At 48.8% G+C, this 17,218-nt stretch overlaps 1 protein-coding gene across 2 annotated transcripts in view; it reads left to right on the forward strand.

Moving 5' to 3' along the window:
- The window catches only part of LOC144145145 (uncharacterized), a 57,099-nt gene extending 53,003 nt beyond the window's left edge, over nucleotides 1-4,096 (forward strand). For both annotated transcript variants that reach the window (XM_077676649.1, XM_077676648.1), the window contains exon 5: nucleotides 441-4,096. In XM_077676649.1, coding sequence (XP_077532775.1) covers nucleotides 441-1,335 — 895 coding nt within the window. In that variant the 3' untranslated portion in view covers nucleotides 1,336-4,096. The remainder of the gene's footprint in view (nucleotides 1-440) is intronic.
- The last annotated feature ends 13,122 nt before the right edge of the window (nucleotides 4,097-17,218 follow it).

The raw sequence follows: 17,218 nt of genomic DNA on the forward strand, positions 1-17,218 counted from the left end.
CTATCATCTGCCTGTCATCCCCTTCCCCGACCCCCACACCAGCGGGCGTTCCGGTGTCCACCCTTAGGTGTGACAAATTGCGCCTGCTGGCGGCCTTTCCTTTCCATTCTTATCAACAAATTCATTCATTTAGGCTTAGTTTCGCATCAACAATCCTCGCAACCCTGCCCCTGCAGACCCTCACGCATGCGCACACATTCCGTCGGAACGCTTGAATAAAATCACCTTCGTCGCCGCTTTGCAAAGGTTGAGATTTCGACGCACGGTAGAGATACCCAGGTGGTCGAAATTAATCCGGAGCCCTACACTACGGCGCGCCTTATAGCCCGAGTCTAGCTTCGGTGCGTCAAACAATCAACCATCACTTTGCAAATGTGCCGAGTGCGATGGAGTGTCATTACTGATTTTTGCTTCGCGCCCTTTTCCCCTCTCTCGCGCAGGAAGTACGCGCTGCCTCCGGCCTCCAAGTCACTTCCGGGGGGCGCCCTGGCCCCAAGCGACGTCAGCTGTCCCACCAAGATCGATGTCGACGACTCGTACTACAGCGATGACGATCGGCGGACGGAGCAATCGCTCTCTGCCGACGAGGCTTCGTCGGCGGGCCCCGGAGGCGACCTGTCGCCGCGCTCCGCCCTTCACGGCCGCTCTCCCGGCTCGCCCGAGCACGCCGGGGGCCTGAGCGACTACCTGCCTTTCGCCGCGGCCGCCGCCGCAGCGGCCGCCGGAGGGGGCCACGGCTCGTTCCCGCTCCAGTACCTGTACAACCAGAGCCTGTACCAGCAGAGCCTCATGCTGCAGGACATGCTCATGTCCTCGGCAGCGGCGGCCGCGGCGGCCTCCAACGCGTCGCCCACGGGCCGGCCCGCGCCGTTCGGCTTCAACCCCTTCTCGGTGCGCAACCTCCTCATGGCCAACGAGCAGAGTTACCTCAAGGCGCCCAGCCCGCTCAAGGCGGCCTCCTCCGACGAGCACCTCAAGTCCCTGCGCTTCTTTCCCTACCCGCTTCCCGCCTGGCGGCTCCCAACCGGCGCCGGAGACCCGTCGCCGCCTCCCCAGCCCGCGTCCGCAGGGGCCGCCCAGCTGCCTCCGCGCTCCGACTCCTCGTCACCCACAACGGCCAAGACCTCCGGTGCAATACCGCCCTTCGGGGGCCTCCGGCAGGACAAGATGTGCATCCTCAGGGACGGCTGCTCCGAAGAACCCATGTCCTCGGAGCGCTCCGCGCCCAGTAGCCCTCTAACGGCGGCCAGGTCGTCAATGCAGGACCGCTCCCCCGCGTCCGAAGACGCCAGGGTCGCCCGCGAAGCAAGCGATCTCGCCGACGGAAACGACTGAGCCGCGTGTTCCGTCTGCCCCGACAGCCGCTACCGGTGCCGTGTTTACAGTCCCGGTTTCGTGAGGACGTACGATGCGCGTTTGAGTGCGTGAGAGGTCGGTGAACGCGTAACTTGAACGACTCGGTCGCGGCCGTGCCCTCCTCGTCTCTCCGCCCACTAGCGATGGACGTGTGCGCGCCAGCGGTTTGTTCGGGCTACAGTTTTCTCGCATTTTATTTTCAATCGGACTCTGATTGTTCGAGACCTGCACCGAACTCAATGTGAACGCCACTACAATAGCACAGACACTTTGAAGGTGTTTTATTGGAAGTGCGCCCATGTGTTTTGGCGAAGACGCCCTGCCGGGGACGTTGAAGTCTTTGCAAAAATACCAGCAGCAATCAGTACTTTGTAGGTAGATTGTTCCCCACCATCTCTACGGATTTTTTTCTTGTCGCATTTCCTTGGAAAGCCCCGGGTGATTCAAACACTGTGGCTCGAACAGCGGTGCCTAGACTCGGATGGGACTCGTTCTGTTTTGCTTTCGTCACCGGAAAGGGACAAAGCGTAACTGTATACAACGAATTCAGTAATGATCAAGGCTGCTTCCCGGCGGCATGACCGATGAAAACAAGGCTATGGCGCCGGTTAAAAAGGGCGGGGGTAGAGTGAGACAGAACACACTTTTAAGTGATAGTTGTATGATCTTCATCCTTTCGCCTTTTTTGTAGCGCTTCACATCACGTGAGTGCATCACCATGGCAAAATTCAATCTTACAAGCTTTCAGTGTACAGTTTCACAGAACACGCGATGTACAGCTAGCGCACAAAGTGAAATGCTTCGTTTTTTTACAGAATTTTGAAAATGCTGGACTTCAAAGATTACATCAGACATAAAACTGGACTTCAAAGATTACGTCAGACATAAAACTCTGGTTACAGTAGCCACTACATAGACTGATCGTAGCTTACTTTTGATGTGCCACTACCGTTTTCACTAGACCTTTTTGTTATATCGTTTTTTAGTGGTCGTGGGCTTCACCAGCATACTTGAAAACCTTAATATCCCAGTAATTACCCCATCACTACAGCATTGTGCAATTAAAAGACGCTGATATACTGCTTCGGAGAGATATGTTGGCGCACGTTATCGTCGCAGGCAGAAAGCGCCGTGACGCTTAATGTGTGGCAATATGTTGACAAAATACGTCACTTAAAGGGACCCTGCGACACTTTAGATAAACGCTTTCACTCTTCGCGTCTGGAAGCACTGCGAAAGTTATACTATACCTATCGCCAACACGGAACGGCACTGCGTGATTTGCTCGCCGCACCAGATAGGACTTCCATTTCTGCTTTGTTTTTGTGGCTTTATTTTTAAAGTTGCTATCGAAAAGCGTTCATTGCTGCAACTGAAGGAAAAACGGCCAACAGCATCTACATGGCCTCAGTGACGTAATTCGCGCCGTCGAAGAACGTCAAGACCGCGAAAGCGAGAAAAATCTTTTTAGCGAGTTTCAAAGTTATCTGATGAGCATAGAGCAGTAATTTTTGGCTAAGGTACTTGCGACCCCCTAAAAGAAGTGCTGGGTGTGTTGGGAAACTGCGTCCTGCAAGCATTGAAGATTTCAACAAAAAAAAAGTTGAAGAAAGTGTTGCAGGGTCCCTTTAAGGCTCCTCGTCGCGAAAGAGAGCACGTTCGAAGCACTACAGTGAGAGCAATATCGTTTCTGGGTTTTTTCACTGCTCTTCAGAGTCTAGCGCACCGGGGATGATAAAACTGTCGAGTCCTCGCCGCACACCTCCTCGCACACACACGTAGCCTAGCGTCATCACCCGGGGCTACAGGGATAGTCCTTTTGTGGGATTATGCAATACTCTGCACCTTGAGCCAGCCGCCTCGATCAGGGGGCGGGTAGTCCTGTGTGTATATCGTGTCTAGTCAATACAGCATCTACACAGAACTGAACATACAAAGGCATAATAAAGGACGCAGAACGAAAAAAAAAAAAAAGCGTACGTAAATTCATCTCCAGCTCCACGCGGCCTTTGCAACGAGAGAACGAATCGTCGATGAAGAGCGCAAGGCATTCGAGCGTATGTTGCGCCCTTTCCCGCGCATTTTTGTGGCGATGGGGCGCAAAAGCGCGGGAAAGAGTCTGCGAACTCCCGCGCAGAGCGAAGGAAATGATATTGGGAAAAACAGAAGGAACGTAAACAACGAGGTGACGACGCCGTTGCATTTAATGCGGGCTGCCTTGTGTGCTACGCGACAGAAACTTAGCAGTCACTCGATGCATTGTATACCACTGCGCATTCGTTCACGTTCCCGCCTCGCCTCGCCTGGCTGGTACACACGTGAATCTGTTACTATAGTTTGGGGCGATTATTTATTTAGTTCCTTGTACAAAATTTGTTCCTCCCATTTTGCGCCTCCGGGTGGAACGCCTGTGTTCCGCGATGTGTGCACGTGTTGTTCCTGCTTGTTGTCTGCTTTCGGCTGTTCCACACTCGAGGTCGTGCGCGTATTCTTGTGTGTCTGTGTGTGTGTGCGAGTGCGCTTCTTTCACGTCAGCAGACCGGTTGTTTCGACTTGCTTCGTTTTGATTCGGTTCGCTTCTAGCTGTGTGGTCCGCGAGTGAGCGTGTCCTTTGTGTGTGCACGCGTCACCACTTTTGTGCAACGTTGTGAGCGTTCTTTCTGACAACTCAGCGCAGCACCTCAAGTCACACTGAGAGTGAATGACAAATTAAAAAAAAAAACATGACGTTCAAGGAAAACGAGACTCCGTGTGTCCTTTTTATTCACTCGTTTGCCTGAAGGGGTCGCGTATTGATTAGTTGAGAAACTGAGGCAGAGCGGGAATGCAGAGCTCCTCCGACAGAACAGAAGTTAAGTTCGTTAAGAAAACTACTTTGTCCCGATAGCAATAACAGAACTTTTATCGCAAACTTCAAACAACTAATGAAGATACTAAGATTAACAAAAATAAATGAAGCAGTGACACTTCGTCCACTTTCCGTTGTTTGCTTCATGACGTCACAGATAATTGTCCACCGACGTGCGCCACCGCCAAGGAACATGAATGGGCGGTTGCAGTGGGGCCTCATAGTTCCGTTTGGTCATGCCACTAGAAAGTTAACGTGCAGTTGACATACAGATCATTATGTTTTTAATGATGGCCCGTAATACGTCATTTCTGCCCGTATCATGTCCATGCAGCTAGAAATATAAGAGCTTCTCAATAATTCTTTCGTTTTTTTTTTTTTTTTTGTTCAGGAAACTTCTTTTGTTGCTGGTACGGGACTCAGTGTAACGAAGGGTAGGTCTTTCATACTGAAGAGTCGTCTTTTACCTTCATAACCCTTTGGGGACCCTTTAGGGACCTTTTTAAAAACCTTAAGGACCTACTAAGCAACGTCAACTACATTGTACGTAGAGCTGCAGATACTGGTTTAATACGTTTGACCCGAAAACATACTTTCGACGAAACATCAGGTTAGTGCGCACCCCAGCTCCGTCTCCAGCGGCGGCACCGGCAGTTAGGCTGGCGACACCATCATGCGCACAAAGCATTGTAAAATTCACCGTACTCCCGGTTGACGATGTTATACCTCACAGCGTAACATAAGGCTTGCTCCTGGCACTACTACTCATTCTTAACCCTGGTGACATTGGGAACAGGAGGAGGAGGAGGAGGTTCACTCTGCGGACAGGTAGGTGGCATTCTGTAGTGGAATCTATGCTGTTCATTTATAAAGCCTATGGTGTACGGGCGCTCAATGGACAACACTCACAGACGTCAGGGGGCCACAGGAAAAGGACTCCCTCCGTTTTTGTATGAAAATATGAATTTCGAACTGATAGAGAAGAATGAGAGAGAAAATAAACGTTTATTTGAGCAAATATCGGGGGCTGAGCCGTCACTCGGTTAGATGGGTTCACTTCAGTCGAGGTATACTCTTGGGGCCTTGGCTGTAGCCCTGGCACGGCTGAGCAGAGAATCTGAGCAGCGTTGTCAGAGCTGGTCCACCGCTAGGGTGGAGGGTTGGAATTGGGGGTGAGAAATTGGCTGTTTTGACAGGCCCACACCACGGGCGTAAGATCCCTTGATCGCGTGATAAGGAAAGGGGCATCGGAGGAGGAGGAAAGCGAACGGACAGGCCGAGAGAAGTGAGAGGTGAGGGACATAATTAAGGTAGGACTAAGGTGGGTGCGTTGTCGTAAGTGCTCGTAAGCGACACCAGACGAATGCTTCCTCCTTGATTAGTCGAGGTTGGTGTGGAGGCGGGGTAAGGCGTAAGTTACGACTCTGGTGGAAACGGCCGGTGTGAAGGGCGCGGGCTGTGGCGTAAGCCACAGCTTTCGTCCCTTACAGCCGGCCTTTGCAACGGACAACATCTGCATACCGCGTCCCATGCTCATGCTCTTGCCGATTTTGCTAGCGGCGTGTACCTGAGTGTATGCATGTATTTAATTTAAAGGTTAAAGGGGCCGTGAAGGAAAACCCGAGTTCGATTCGTAAAAAAAAAAAAAAAAAAAAAAGAAGGCTTGCCCCCAAAATCAACTACCCCTCCGCCGAAACGGACACGATGGGAGCACGCGAAGCTCCAACACTAAACAAACCAACCCAGAAGCTATTAATCGAGATATGACCTAAGACTGTGTGCTCTTTACGCGAACACCGGTTTTTTTTATCGGGACGATTTACTGCACCTTTACCGATGCGGGCATTCCATAGCTTTCCCTAGCGTTCAACCATCGCCGTCGTTAGACGGAGGGGTGCATTTTGTCTAATTTTACGCGTACATGCACCCCTCTCCAAATCCAAACTGCTCCGACCGTGCTTGACTATGTGATGTCTTAGTGCCGTCATGTCTGAGCGTATTCCCCTATGCAACAAAGAAAAAGAAGTGCCGGGATGGCGCGATCAGATTAACAAACAAGCGTGATCGCATAGCCGTCGGCTTCATAACGCGAGGGACCGAGGATTGGTTCCCACCAAAGAGTTTCATACTAATATATATTAGAGGGAAATCTGGCGCCACTGTCTAGGGGAGGCGCGCTTCAGCGAGCGTTCCGTCGTGTACCGGGCAGGCACGTTCCAGTTGTCCTTGGCATGGCTCATTAACAGGCTGAAAAGTTGGCTCTGGCTGCAAAAAAGCGACAAATTTACTATAAAAGGTTCATCAAACTTGTTTTGTCATTATAAAGTTGAACCTCCAAAAGGATTAATTTGTCAGTGATTATGCAGAAGCTTCATGAACGAGAAAAAGAATGTTACCCTTTTGTGTTGCTTTTGGCTTCGAGACAAAAAAAGAAGACATATGGCTAGCTAATCCAAGTAGGCGAGGAACGTCGCTAGCGGCAATGGCGCCGCCCAAGGTGGCCCGCGACTGTAGCGACCGATTTACCTTTGGTATATTATTAGTATGAAACTCTATGGTTCCGACCACCGAAAGCGCTTTAATTTTTCTTCACTTACCCCACGATCATCATCATCGTTAGAAAAAGTTGGCTTTCGTGCAGAGCGTTTTGGGTGGACTACAGGCGATATCAACATGAAGCTTAAGGCTGCCTTTTAATAGCCAAGTCTAACCCAAACTTCGAACAGCTAAGCTAATATATATTAAGGATTTTCGAAAGCAGTGGTGACTCACCGCCGATTTCTTGACGGGTCCTATGGTGTAACAGGGACTCGTTTGTGCGATTGCATGGTGGTCGCCGATTAAAGGGACCCTGCAACACTTTTTTCAACTTTTATTAAAATCTTCAATGCTTGCAGAACGTAGTACTTAGATTAGGGGTTCGCAAAGTACCTTAGCCAAAAATTACTTCTCTATGCCCATCAGATAACTTCAGAATAAGATAAATCAAAAGTCGCTCAAAAGATTTCTATCTCTTTCCCGGTTTTGAGGTTCTTCGACGGCCCGAATTACGTCACTGAGGTCATGTAGCGGCTGTTGGCCGGTTTTCTTTCAGTTGCAGCAATGAACTCTTTTCGACAGCAACTTAAAAAAAAAAAAGCCACAAAAACAAAGCTGAAACGGAAGGCGTACCTGGTGCGACGACCAAATGACGCAGTGCCGCTCCGTACCGGAGATAACTGTAGCTTTCGCAGTGCTTGCAGACGCGAAGGAAAGAGTGAAAGCGTTTATCGAAAGTGTAGCAGGGTCCCTTTAAAGTCCCATCCAAGAAACGTAACTGTGCGATTGTTATGCTGTCCATGATAGCGTCGTATGGTCGTGCCATTCAAATGCAAACGTGCACGCAGTTAACACGCTGGTGATTCTAGTTTTAATATTCCCCCTATTACGTTGCCGCTGATGTCGTGTAGCGCAAATAGTTTTTTCAATATTACCATGTTTTTTAATCAAAATTTTTTTTGGGGCCGAAATGGGACCGATTGAGTTACAAAAAGCTAGTCCTTTCAAATTTAACAAGGTTGTAATTTGCCTTGCAACAGAAGAAGGCGCAATGTGACATAGTGCGGCACCTTTCCATGGGCGGAAAGTAAAAACAAGTTGAAATAACACTAAAGCAAAAAAATCCAAATACAACCAACATGAAAGCCTCCGGCCACTTTTCTGACAGGCGAAAAGCGAAAATACCCATGTGTACTGATTTCAGCGCACGTTAAAGATCTCATAGTGGACAAAATTAATCCATAGCAGCCTTTCACTACGGTGCGCCTGTGTAGCTGCGGCGCGTTAAACTTCACAATCAATCAATCAATCAATCAATCAATCAATCAATCAATCAATCAATCAATCAATCAATCAATCAATCAATCAATCAATCAATCAATCAATCAATCAATCAATCAATCAATCAATCAATCAATCAATCAAGAAACTGAACGTGCAATGAGAGCACTATATGGGGCTGAGCAAATAGATCGCCGCTGCACGCTTCGTCGCTTTAACCCTGTTGCGACCAGTTTGTGAGATGCAGTTTAGCTTAAGAACAGCCACAGCAACGAAGAGAAACTTCGAGGACGCCTAAGCACTTCTTACAAGTCGCAAAGGGATAGAGGACGTTGCAACTGAATGTTCAACTCAATGCCCAGTGACGTTCAACTGGACACTCAGCGGACCGCCCTGGGTCGGTGGTGACTACTGCGCCTCAGGCTGAGAGTATCAGAAGCGCCCCTAAAGTGGGAAACTCATCGCGAGAAGAGCGGCAACGGAGCAGCTTCCGCTGCCTTCTCCTCCCTCTCCGCACTTCCACACGACTCGTTGCCTACGCGAACTTCTTTTCTGCGTGTTTTACTTCTGATGCACCCGTTATGGAACGCGCTGTAGACAACAAGAATTTCTGCCGCAGGAACGCAGTCTTTTTCGCTCAAAAAGCGATTCGATGCTTTCGCAATAACAAGGGGAAAAAGAAAGTTCGCTGAATTAAGTACAGTTGAGCCATTAGAATCTATGTTGTAATTGGATGAAGATTGATCTTTTGTGGCACGCTTGTTGTTGATAGTAAACGCAGTAAAAAAAAAACTGACGGTTTATATCATTCCCACCTATGTACGGGTAGACACTGACTGCACGTTTTTTTCGTGCGCACGTAGTTCGATTCAGCAAGATCACCGCTTATGCGCCGCGCAGTCTCACTCTATAGCGCGAAAGCCTGAGCAAGAACGGCGCTTCGAGTTAGAACGGATCCAGAACTTGTATTAGGGGAATGTGATTCGCAGCGAGGCGCTACAAGGTGCCGAGGGCATCACGGGACGGTAGTTTGCGACCCAGGAAGGGGATGGCGAGAACAAAAGCCGAGCAAGAGAGACGGGCGCCACTCGGCAATCTGCCTCTCGGCTCAATCTGGCCCGGCACGGCAAACGAGCGACGCACTTGGCGGAGGGGAACAGCTCAATGAGGGGGACAGCTCGAGACGCGGGCCAAGACGAGCGAAAATGATCGGCAATTTATGCGAGACATGCCCTGGCTATCGCGGGGAAAGCCCGGCTCCCGATCATTCGGCAAAGTGGGCATCCTCCACCCCTCTGCGTCTCGCGCTGCGAGGCAAACAAAAGGGGCCCCCGAAGAGCAGTAGCCGGAGGAGGGAAGGGGATGGGGGGAGGGAGAAAGAAGCGCAAGAGAGAGGACTGTGAGAGACTGCGCCGTGGGCAGCAGCAGCTACCAAGGCGGCAAGGAGCCTCGACCGGTTTCTCGACTGCAGCATCGCGTATAAGCGATACTCCCTCACACGATTTCCCCCAACCCCTGCGCCTCTCGTCGATAGTGTTCCCGGGGGCAAAATATATTGGCCTCCTCGAGTGGACGGAGCACTCCTGTTCTTGGCGTTTTTCCCTTCCTCCTTGCTATCTACGTGGCTTCTCTATGTGTCTATACTCTGCAACGGAACAGTTCAATGCTAGCCTCGGACCAATTTCGTGACGAAGTGGGGACTCTATGGCCCGGAATATTAGAAAAAATAGAATTAGGCTAATCAATACGCTGTTTCGGGATGAACGACAAAGAAAATAAAACTTTCTGACTTAAATATAGGCTAGATGGCTAGGGGAAAAAATGAAATATCACGACGAAAGTACGTAGCATCAACTGGTGATGGCGCGAGAATAACTCAATTTCTCTGTGTTTACAGCAAGCAAATTTTGCGTGCGTTTATTTTGGTGAGAACCTTTTGATAAGAAAGTGTATCGTGGACCTAGTGGGCTGTTGATGATGATGATTATGATTACCGTTTATAAATTTGACAAGTGAAAATATCCAAAAGAATGAGCATCGTGTAAGCACGCAGGGCACGACACGCACGCCTCGGTTATTTTCAGCATCGGCAGTGGGAATGAACCATGTGTGGTCTCATCCGTACCCGGGGACCGTGGATGGTGCTCACGATGGGAATTACGACGGGTTTCTTGACGTCGCTCCAACTAGCTGTGAAACAGCCCGAAATCGAGAAATGAAACATAAGCTGGACAACTTGTGGGAGGTCATACTGGGTTAAGGGAAGAAAGCTTGCAACGGGAACGCCGATATGAAGAAAACTTTTTTTTCTCTTTGAAAGTAGCCTTTGGTGCAGGGAAGCTTCGAGAAAGACGGAGAACAGTGAAAAGAAATAAGAAAAAAAAAGAGAGTACGACGAAGGACTATGCACTCAAACATCGCAATTGTGGGAATTCAGTTTTTATAAGTTTAATACGTATTAGAACCCGAAATGCAGCGCCCCATGAGTGAGTGAGGGGTGGCTTCTTTGGGGAACAGAACTACCAGGGTCAGGTTGCATTAAGAAGAGTTTCAGATTCTCGAAGAGCAGCTGCAGCATGCAGTTGCTCCCTTGACAGTGCTGGGGGTAGGGCTAGCTTCTGCGTTCTCTTTTTTGGCATAATCGTTTCCGCCATTAAGAGCCACTCGTCACTCAAAGGACTGTGGGCCCACTTCGAGCCGAGTGTACACACAACCAAGACCTCGAAGAAGAAGACGAAGAAGAATAAGAAGAAGACGAACAACAGGGCTCCCGCTGCAGAAGGGCTTCACTCTCATATACGCCCGTGTCTTTCGTGTGTTCCCAGAGGGGGATCTCCTCTGAACGAGAGCATGCAACGGTCGGGCCGGAGCGACCGGCGTGAGTACCAGGCCGCACACGGTGGTGCATGCTCGAGAGGGGAGCCAAAGGCGGCTAATCAATGGCCCGTCCTTCCATAATAAATGCCCCGATTGCATTTCTATTACTGCGGGAAACCCGTGGGCAAACACGACCACCGTCGGCGAGGGCGGGCGGCCAGGCACCACGCACGCGACGTGGTAATCTGCGGGGGCCCCGTACTCCGAACGCCGAGCAGCAGCACCGAGGTATATGCGACGGCTGAGCGTTTTGGCGCGCACATTCGTCCGTATATATCGGCTTCGGGACGCCCCCACCGCCAACCTCGCCGCAGTAGATGATGTTTCGCGTCTGTCTGTGAGGCCTATTCCGCGGGGTGGCCCAATAACCACGCTGCAATTGGGCCCGCGTTCGTCGGCGGAGCGTCCGCCCGCATGGTTGGTCGCATGCATAGTGTATGCACAGTGGTCAGCCTCGCGGCCGACGATAATGGTGTGAGACCGCCTCCTTTTCTGCTGCGACAATCGCCTTCGAAGCCGCCGAGCCAGACACGGAACGTGCGCCTCGTGTGTGGCGGCCAGTCGATCGGGTCGAAATAAAACTACGGGTTGGCAGTGCAGCGGCAAAAGCCAGCAGGTAGACGTGTGCTTGTGCGGGGGGTAAGAAACGAGCACATATATGCGCAGCAGGCGTGCTCGCACACTCATTACGTAAATGGTATAGAGCCACGCCGCGCTCTGCGGCCGAGACAAAAGCTGTAATGATTTCCCGGCTCCTCGTAAAATGAGGCGGCCGGCTGGAGCGGCTGCGCGGCCGATTCAATTATGTATCGCCCTTCGGTCGGGGCTGCCAGCGTCTGGGCGGTCGCTGGCGGGATTCGGACTTGAAGCGGCATTTGCGTGGCGGAGGCTGCTTCCGATGGCCTGACGAGCCTTCCTGGCGCTCCACGTTACGTCACCGAAAATCGAGCCGACTAACCTTCCTCGAAATCGTTCACGCCGCTTTGCGTGATAGCGCGATTGACACACCCACACCCACACACACACACAAAAAAGAGGGATAAAACAAAAGCTGGAATTGAAAAAAAATGCAATAATTAATCTTTTCTCCTACTTTTATTTTTCAGCTAAGGTTCTATCATCACGCGAGGTTAACGTACTATTACTGTTGTGATAGTTATTGGCATGGTACACTAGCACATTTGTGAAGAAATCGAAGGTTCTAAGTTTTGTGTCCAAGTACACACTAGAAGGAATAATTCTGTTTGTTAATATTTTTTTTTAATTGACAATAAAAAAGGCCTACATCAGTGCGCCTGTCCTGCTGATGGAATGGTGTATGAGGAATGTAAAATGTCGCGCCTCGGCCAAACCGCCCGCGGCAGCCGTGCCCGAACTTACAGGCGCCGCAGAGTCGCCTCTCCTTTTCCCTTCTGAACGGCTGGGCCGAATCATGCCTCAGACGGACGGCCCGCGTCAGACAAGCAGCTACATTGCCTGGAGGAGGTGGCTTTGGCTGACGCAATTGCTTCGCTTCCATTCGTCGGGTTCAAACCTCGGCCAGCGAGAGTCCTTATTGAAGCGATTCAAACCGCTCGCTGCTGCAACTGTCTCCCGGGGTATAAAACCCGCCCGGAAGCACAGCGAGGGCAGAAATTTTCGGAGGCACCCAGTGGAGACGTGCTTTCACCTCTGTGCGAGCCATGTAACGCTTTTGTTACCCTTGTACTACTGGATATAAATGTTGCTTCAACTTTTCTTCGGCTCGAGAACTTCATCGCTCACCTCTGCGCCGCGTCGATAGCTCACGGAGCTAGGCAACTTCGCCACATCGGTGATGCGCTCGGATCGACCAGTCCCAACAGTGGTGGCAGCGGTGGGATGCACCAGTTCCAACAGTTCGCGCCCAATGCCGACTACTTTTTTTTCTTTACAAGTAGGCTTCACTGTGCGACAAACAATGTGGAAAAGCCAACTTACACAAACCAAGCTTACACCGATCTTTTAGTGCACAGCACTTTGGCACCCACTACTGTAATTTGACGGCGGCGTTGTCCTGGTTACCGAGTGAACGAAGGGAGAACCGAAGACAGAAAAAAAAAAAAACGGGGGAGGAGTGCGGGGAAAGTGTGAGGGGGAGGGTGGATGCCGAAGCGGTGTGAGACGCTCCACGGCGGCGACGCATGGTGAAAGAGTGAGGGGGAGGCAGTGAGATATGCAGGGCGGTGGTGACCCGCTGCGGGATGACGCCATAGCAGCGCGTGCCGTCGTGCGCTCGACGATGATGCGTTCACTTCCTGAGACGCAGTTCGCGCCGCCGAGGCAGAGACTTCGCGCGGGAGTTTCAAACATGATTTACAACAACATTGCTCGGCGGCGGCGACGCGCTGCGAGATAACGCGGCAGAGTAGCGCGCACCGCCGTGCGTTTGCTCATCCCGCGATCACTTCCGCCGTGACCGAGAAGGCTGCAGTTCGCGTTGCGCACAAATGATTCGCATCGGGGAGTATAGTAATCGTCAGCCATTTTTTTTAGTTAGCTTTGCATCCAAAAGCAAGTGCGTTGTAGGGAAGACATTTTTAGGTTCATATATGTCATTTTACATCAAAATTTGAAATTAAAAAGGTGGCCGAAAGGAGACTGTGCCGAAGTGAGGGGAGGGCAGTAGTTTTTCTCGGTCTATGCACGCAAGAACACGGGTGAGTTAAGACCTTTCTACATGGTCGGCGGCGCCGCTCGTGCAGCAAAACAATCTTTTTTTTTTTTTCATTTTTCACTGCTGCTACAAATTGCAGAATGCCAAGTGGTGTCACATGAGACGTTCCACAGTTCCCAACATTTGGCAATTCACCCCAGCAAAGAAAATAGATCGTTTTGCCGCTCGAGCAGCGTCGCATCTGCGAACTCACAGGCGAAATTCGAAACATGTAGAACAGGGTTTAGCCTATAACAGCTTCTCTGTAAAAAACCATTTTACAGGTATTTGTGAAGGAAGCCAAAAGTTTTGTTGACCGACCAGGTTGACCACCTTTCCCGATTCGGGTCTGCCAAGGAGCTTTTAAGTCCAACACTCAATGCCTGCTGTTTCAATTCATAATCGGGGAACAGAAGAACATGCTCAGTGCACCCATGAGTCTGACACCAGGGCGCAATCAAGACTGCCCTCACGGCCGACTAGGTAACTAATTATTAAAACCCACCTATACCACATTAAAGTCATTTTTTTACCTGGACTGGTGCAGATTAGTGCAGTGCCGTGCATACCATTGGAGAGCGCTACTGAGGATATCAATTAGTAAAAAAAAAATGATCATATGCTGCACTACTTGCACCAGTGCAGCCAGTTCAGGAAAAAAAAAAAAATTCCTCTGCGAGTTCAGCGCGGCTTTACGTCAATTAACTACGACAAGTTGCCGTTTCTTGACAAGACTGCGAGGAGAAATGAAAGTTTTGTAATGTCTAAACCGGTATTTCCCTGGCTTTGTGTTCTTACATAATGTATATGCTCTGAAAAAACTCAACGAGTAAAAAAAAAAACAAAAAAACGAGTCAATTCACTCAAAAATATGTCACGCAATAGATATATCGAAAGAGTGACGTAAAAACGAGTTTCATTTGGGGTGGCTGAAATTTTCTGATAGAGTAGGGTGAGTAAGAGTGAAAAAAGGGGGTTTTCAGTAGAGATGTGTGGTTTAAAAAAAAACAGCAAACATTATAAAAAATTGTTGTTGTTGTTTTCAACCAGGATAATATTGAAAAAACAAAAAAACACAGATTCTCCGGGAAACTTGTTGTGATGCGTCCAATCTGCCGTGAGGGAAACAGTTTCTGAAATCAATGTCTTGACGTGAAATCTTACGCACGTTTTGCAAGCGGAAGCTCCATATTGGGACTTTTGTGATGCAGCATGTAACAGTTATATTCTTTTAAGTGTTAACGACAAAATTTATTGCGGACTTAGGTCTCTTAAGTGATTTGAAGGCGAACGCCAGTGATTATTGAAGACTTCTTCACTGCTGCATCTTGTTTGCGGTGCCTTGCTTTTCCCTGTCATGCGGCACGCATCCGGTTATTTCTTGTGTTCCTGGCAGGGGCCGGGTTAGGGATGTAGTTAACACACTTGGCAGTGGCTTTCGAACGCCGGGTTCAAATCCCATTCGAACACAAATCAGTTTCTATGTAAATTTTTTTTACTTATTTTTTTTTTTTACAGCGGCCGTAATCTGGTATCATTCGCATAGCCGCCAGCAACTACGATCTCTTTTCGCGTTTAATGAGACATCTAAGGATTTCGCCTTAAGAAGTATGCTGAATTTTTGTAGATCTGTGCGGAATCATCTTTTCTTTTTAATTTTTCATATTTACAAAAAATGAAAAAAAAAAAACTCTTTTTATCACGTCCCTCAAATTTCAAAAAAAACTTACATCTCTAGTTTTGAGTCGAACTATGCGTGGTGTTTTTATACTATCACAATTTTCCTGCACAAGAGAGCATGTTCCTCCATAAATAGCCAGGCTGATAGAAGAAAAAATTGAATTAGAACTTTGAGGTCCCACAGACATGACGTTCGGAAGGTTGATTACACCACATAATACCCCACCCCCCGTTCCCCCTATCCTTGCAAACGACTCTTCCGGCAATGTACGCAAGAACGGTCTTGTTTTGACCGCCGTTTCAAACGCAGCACCTATAATTTTTCTGGGAGGATCTACCGCATGATAGAGCATTAAATCGGAAACAATTAACGGGGATTTTTTGCGACTGCGCGTGCTTGGGGCCTTTTGTTGTTTCTTCTCTTGACGTAGCTATGAGGGACGAAGTCACTCCAAGGAAATTAATCGATTCCGGCGTTGACAACTGATGGTGTCACCGCCCGACCCTTATTCAAGCATTCATTTTTCTCACGCCGGTCGTTAGTGGCCGAGTCTTGACATCTCGCTGTCTCCTTCACTACCTTCCGTTTAAATTTAGCAAGGGTCTCGGTGGGGCCCCGGGCTCACCACCTATGTGACCGAAGGGCTTACTTTGTAATGACAACGCGCGGGCCTTGCAGCCAGCTGTGCACATTAAAAAAATTAAGAAAGTTTCATAGCACCCCCCCCCCCCCTCTTTAGGTAAAGACAAGACTCAAATTAATTGTTTGGCCATGCAGCTTTCCCACAAGACGTTCGGGCTGCTGTTGAGTCAGGCAAATCAGAAAGTAAAAAAAAATTGGTTTCTTTTAATTTTTCTTCATCCGATGGGCACGCAGGGTTGACTTTATTATTTCATTATGTCCCAGAAAGCAATTAGTCATATTGTATGCTTCGTCGCTGTTTATACTGAAAAGGTTATACATTTCTGAGGTGTCATCAAAACTAGCCGCACGAGAGTGTACTAAGAAAAAGAAAGAAGAAATACATGAAGTTAAGACTTAAGCGAAATTGAGACGAGCGCCAGCCGGATAGTTTTCTTTCATCCATCACGTAGCTACTCATTATCGGCAGCAACCTACGCGGCAGTTAGCGGTTAGCTAAAATATGTAGTCGGATATATAATCACGTTAAGAAAGGCTCCTTTCCATCCTTTAGTTCAAGCTGCCGCGCGACATATTAGACTTGTGAAAGCAGAGAAGAGGGGGGGGGGGGGTGATGAGGACGTTGCAATTAGTACAGCTACCACCTGCAACAGAAAAAATGAGTATTTTGTGCCCAATAAGTTTTTGTGCCTGCCCTATAGAGCAGCGCTAGAATTAAATGAAGAGTGTAAAACATAGGTATATTAGTTTGTTTTTAGTTTTTTTTTTTTGTAAGATAACGCGTCATCACCCCGCTACAAAGGGGATGCCACTATCAATCAATCAATCAATCAATCAATCAATCAATCAATCAATCAATCAATCAATCATCATCATTATCAACAATTTACAGGGCACAAAATAAAGACGTAAGGTAACTTGGTTTAATTTGAAAGAACTAGCCTCTAGTAACCCACTCAGCTCTATTATATCCCCGAAAGAATTTTTTAACAAAAAAAATAGAAAATATTGAAACACTTTCAAATTTCGCTGTACTGTGACATATTATGGACAGGGGTGAAGTATAATGGGCTAGCACTAAAACATGGTTATGAGAGTGTTAACTGCATATTAGCATTCCAGTGATATGATCAAACTGAAACCGAGGGCCCTCTACAATCACCCCGTTATGTTTCTCGGCGGTGTGGGTAGCTGCCAATCACACTAACAGATTCTGTGACGTCATAGAAAAATCGCCGGAAAGTGGCTGGGAAGTCAGCACTGCTTCATCTGCTTTCCTTGATATCTCGGTTTTTTGTTTGCAGGAAGGAAGGAATAAAGG

The sequence above is a fragment of the Haemaphysalis longicornis genome, unplaced genomic scaffold, assembly GCF_048455015.1.
Source record: "Haemaphysalis longicornis isolate Haplotype H1 unplaced genomic scaffold, Haemaphysalis longicornis Haplotype H1 scaffold_7, whole genome shotgun sequence".
Classification (NCBI taxonomy): domain Eukaryota; kingdom Metazoa; phylum Arthropoda; class Arachnida; order Ixodida; family Ixodidae; genus Haemaphysalis; species Haemaphysalis longicornis.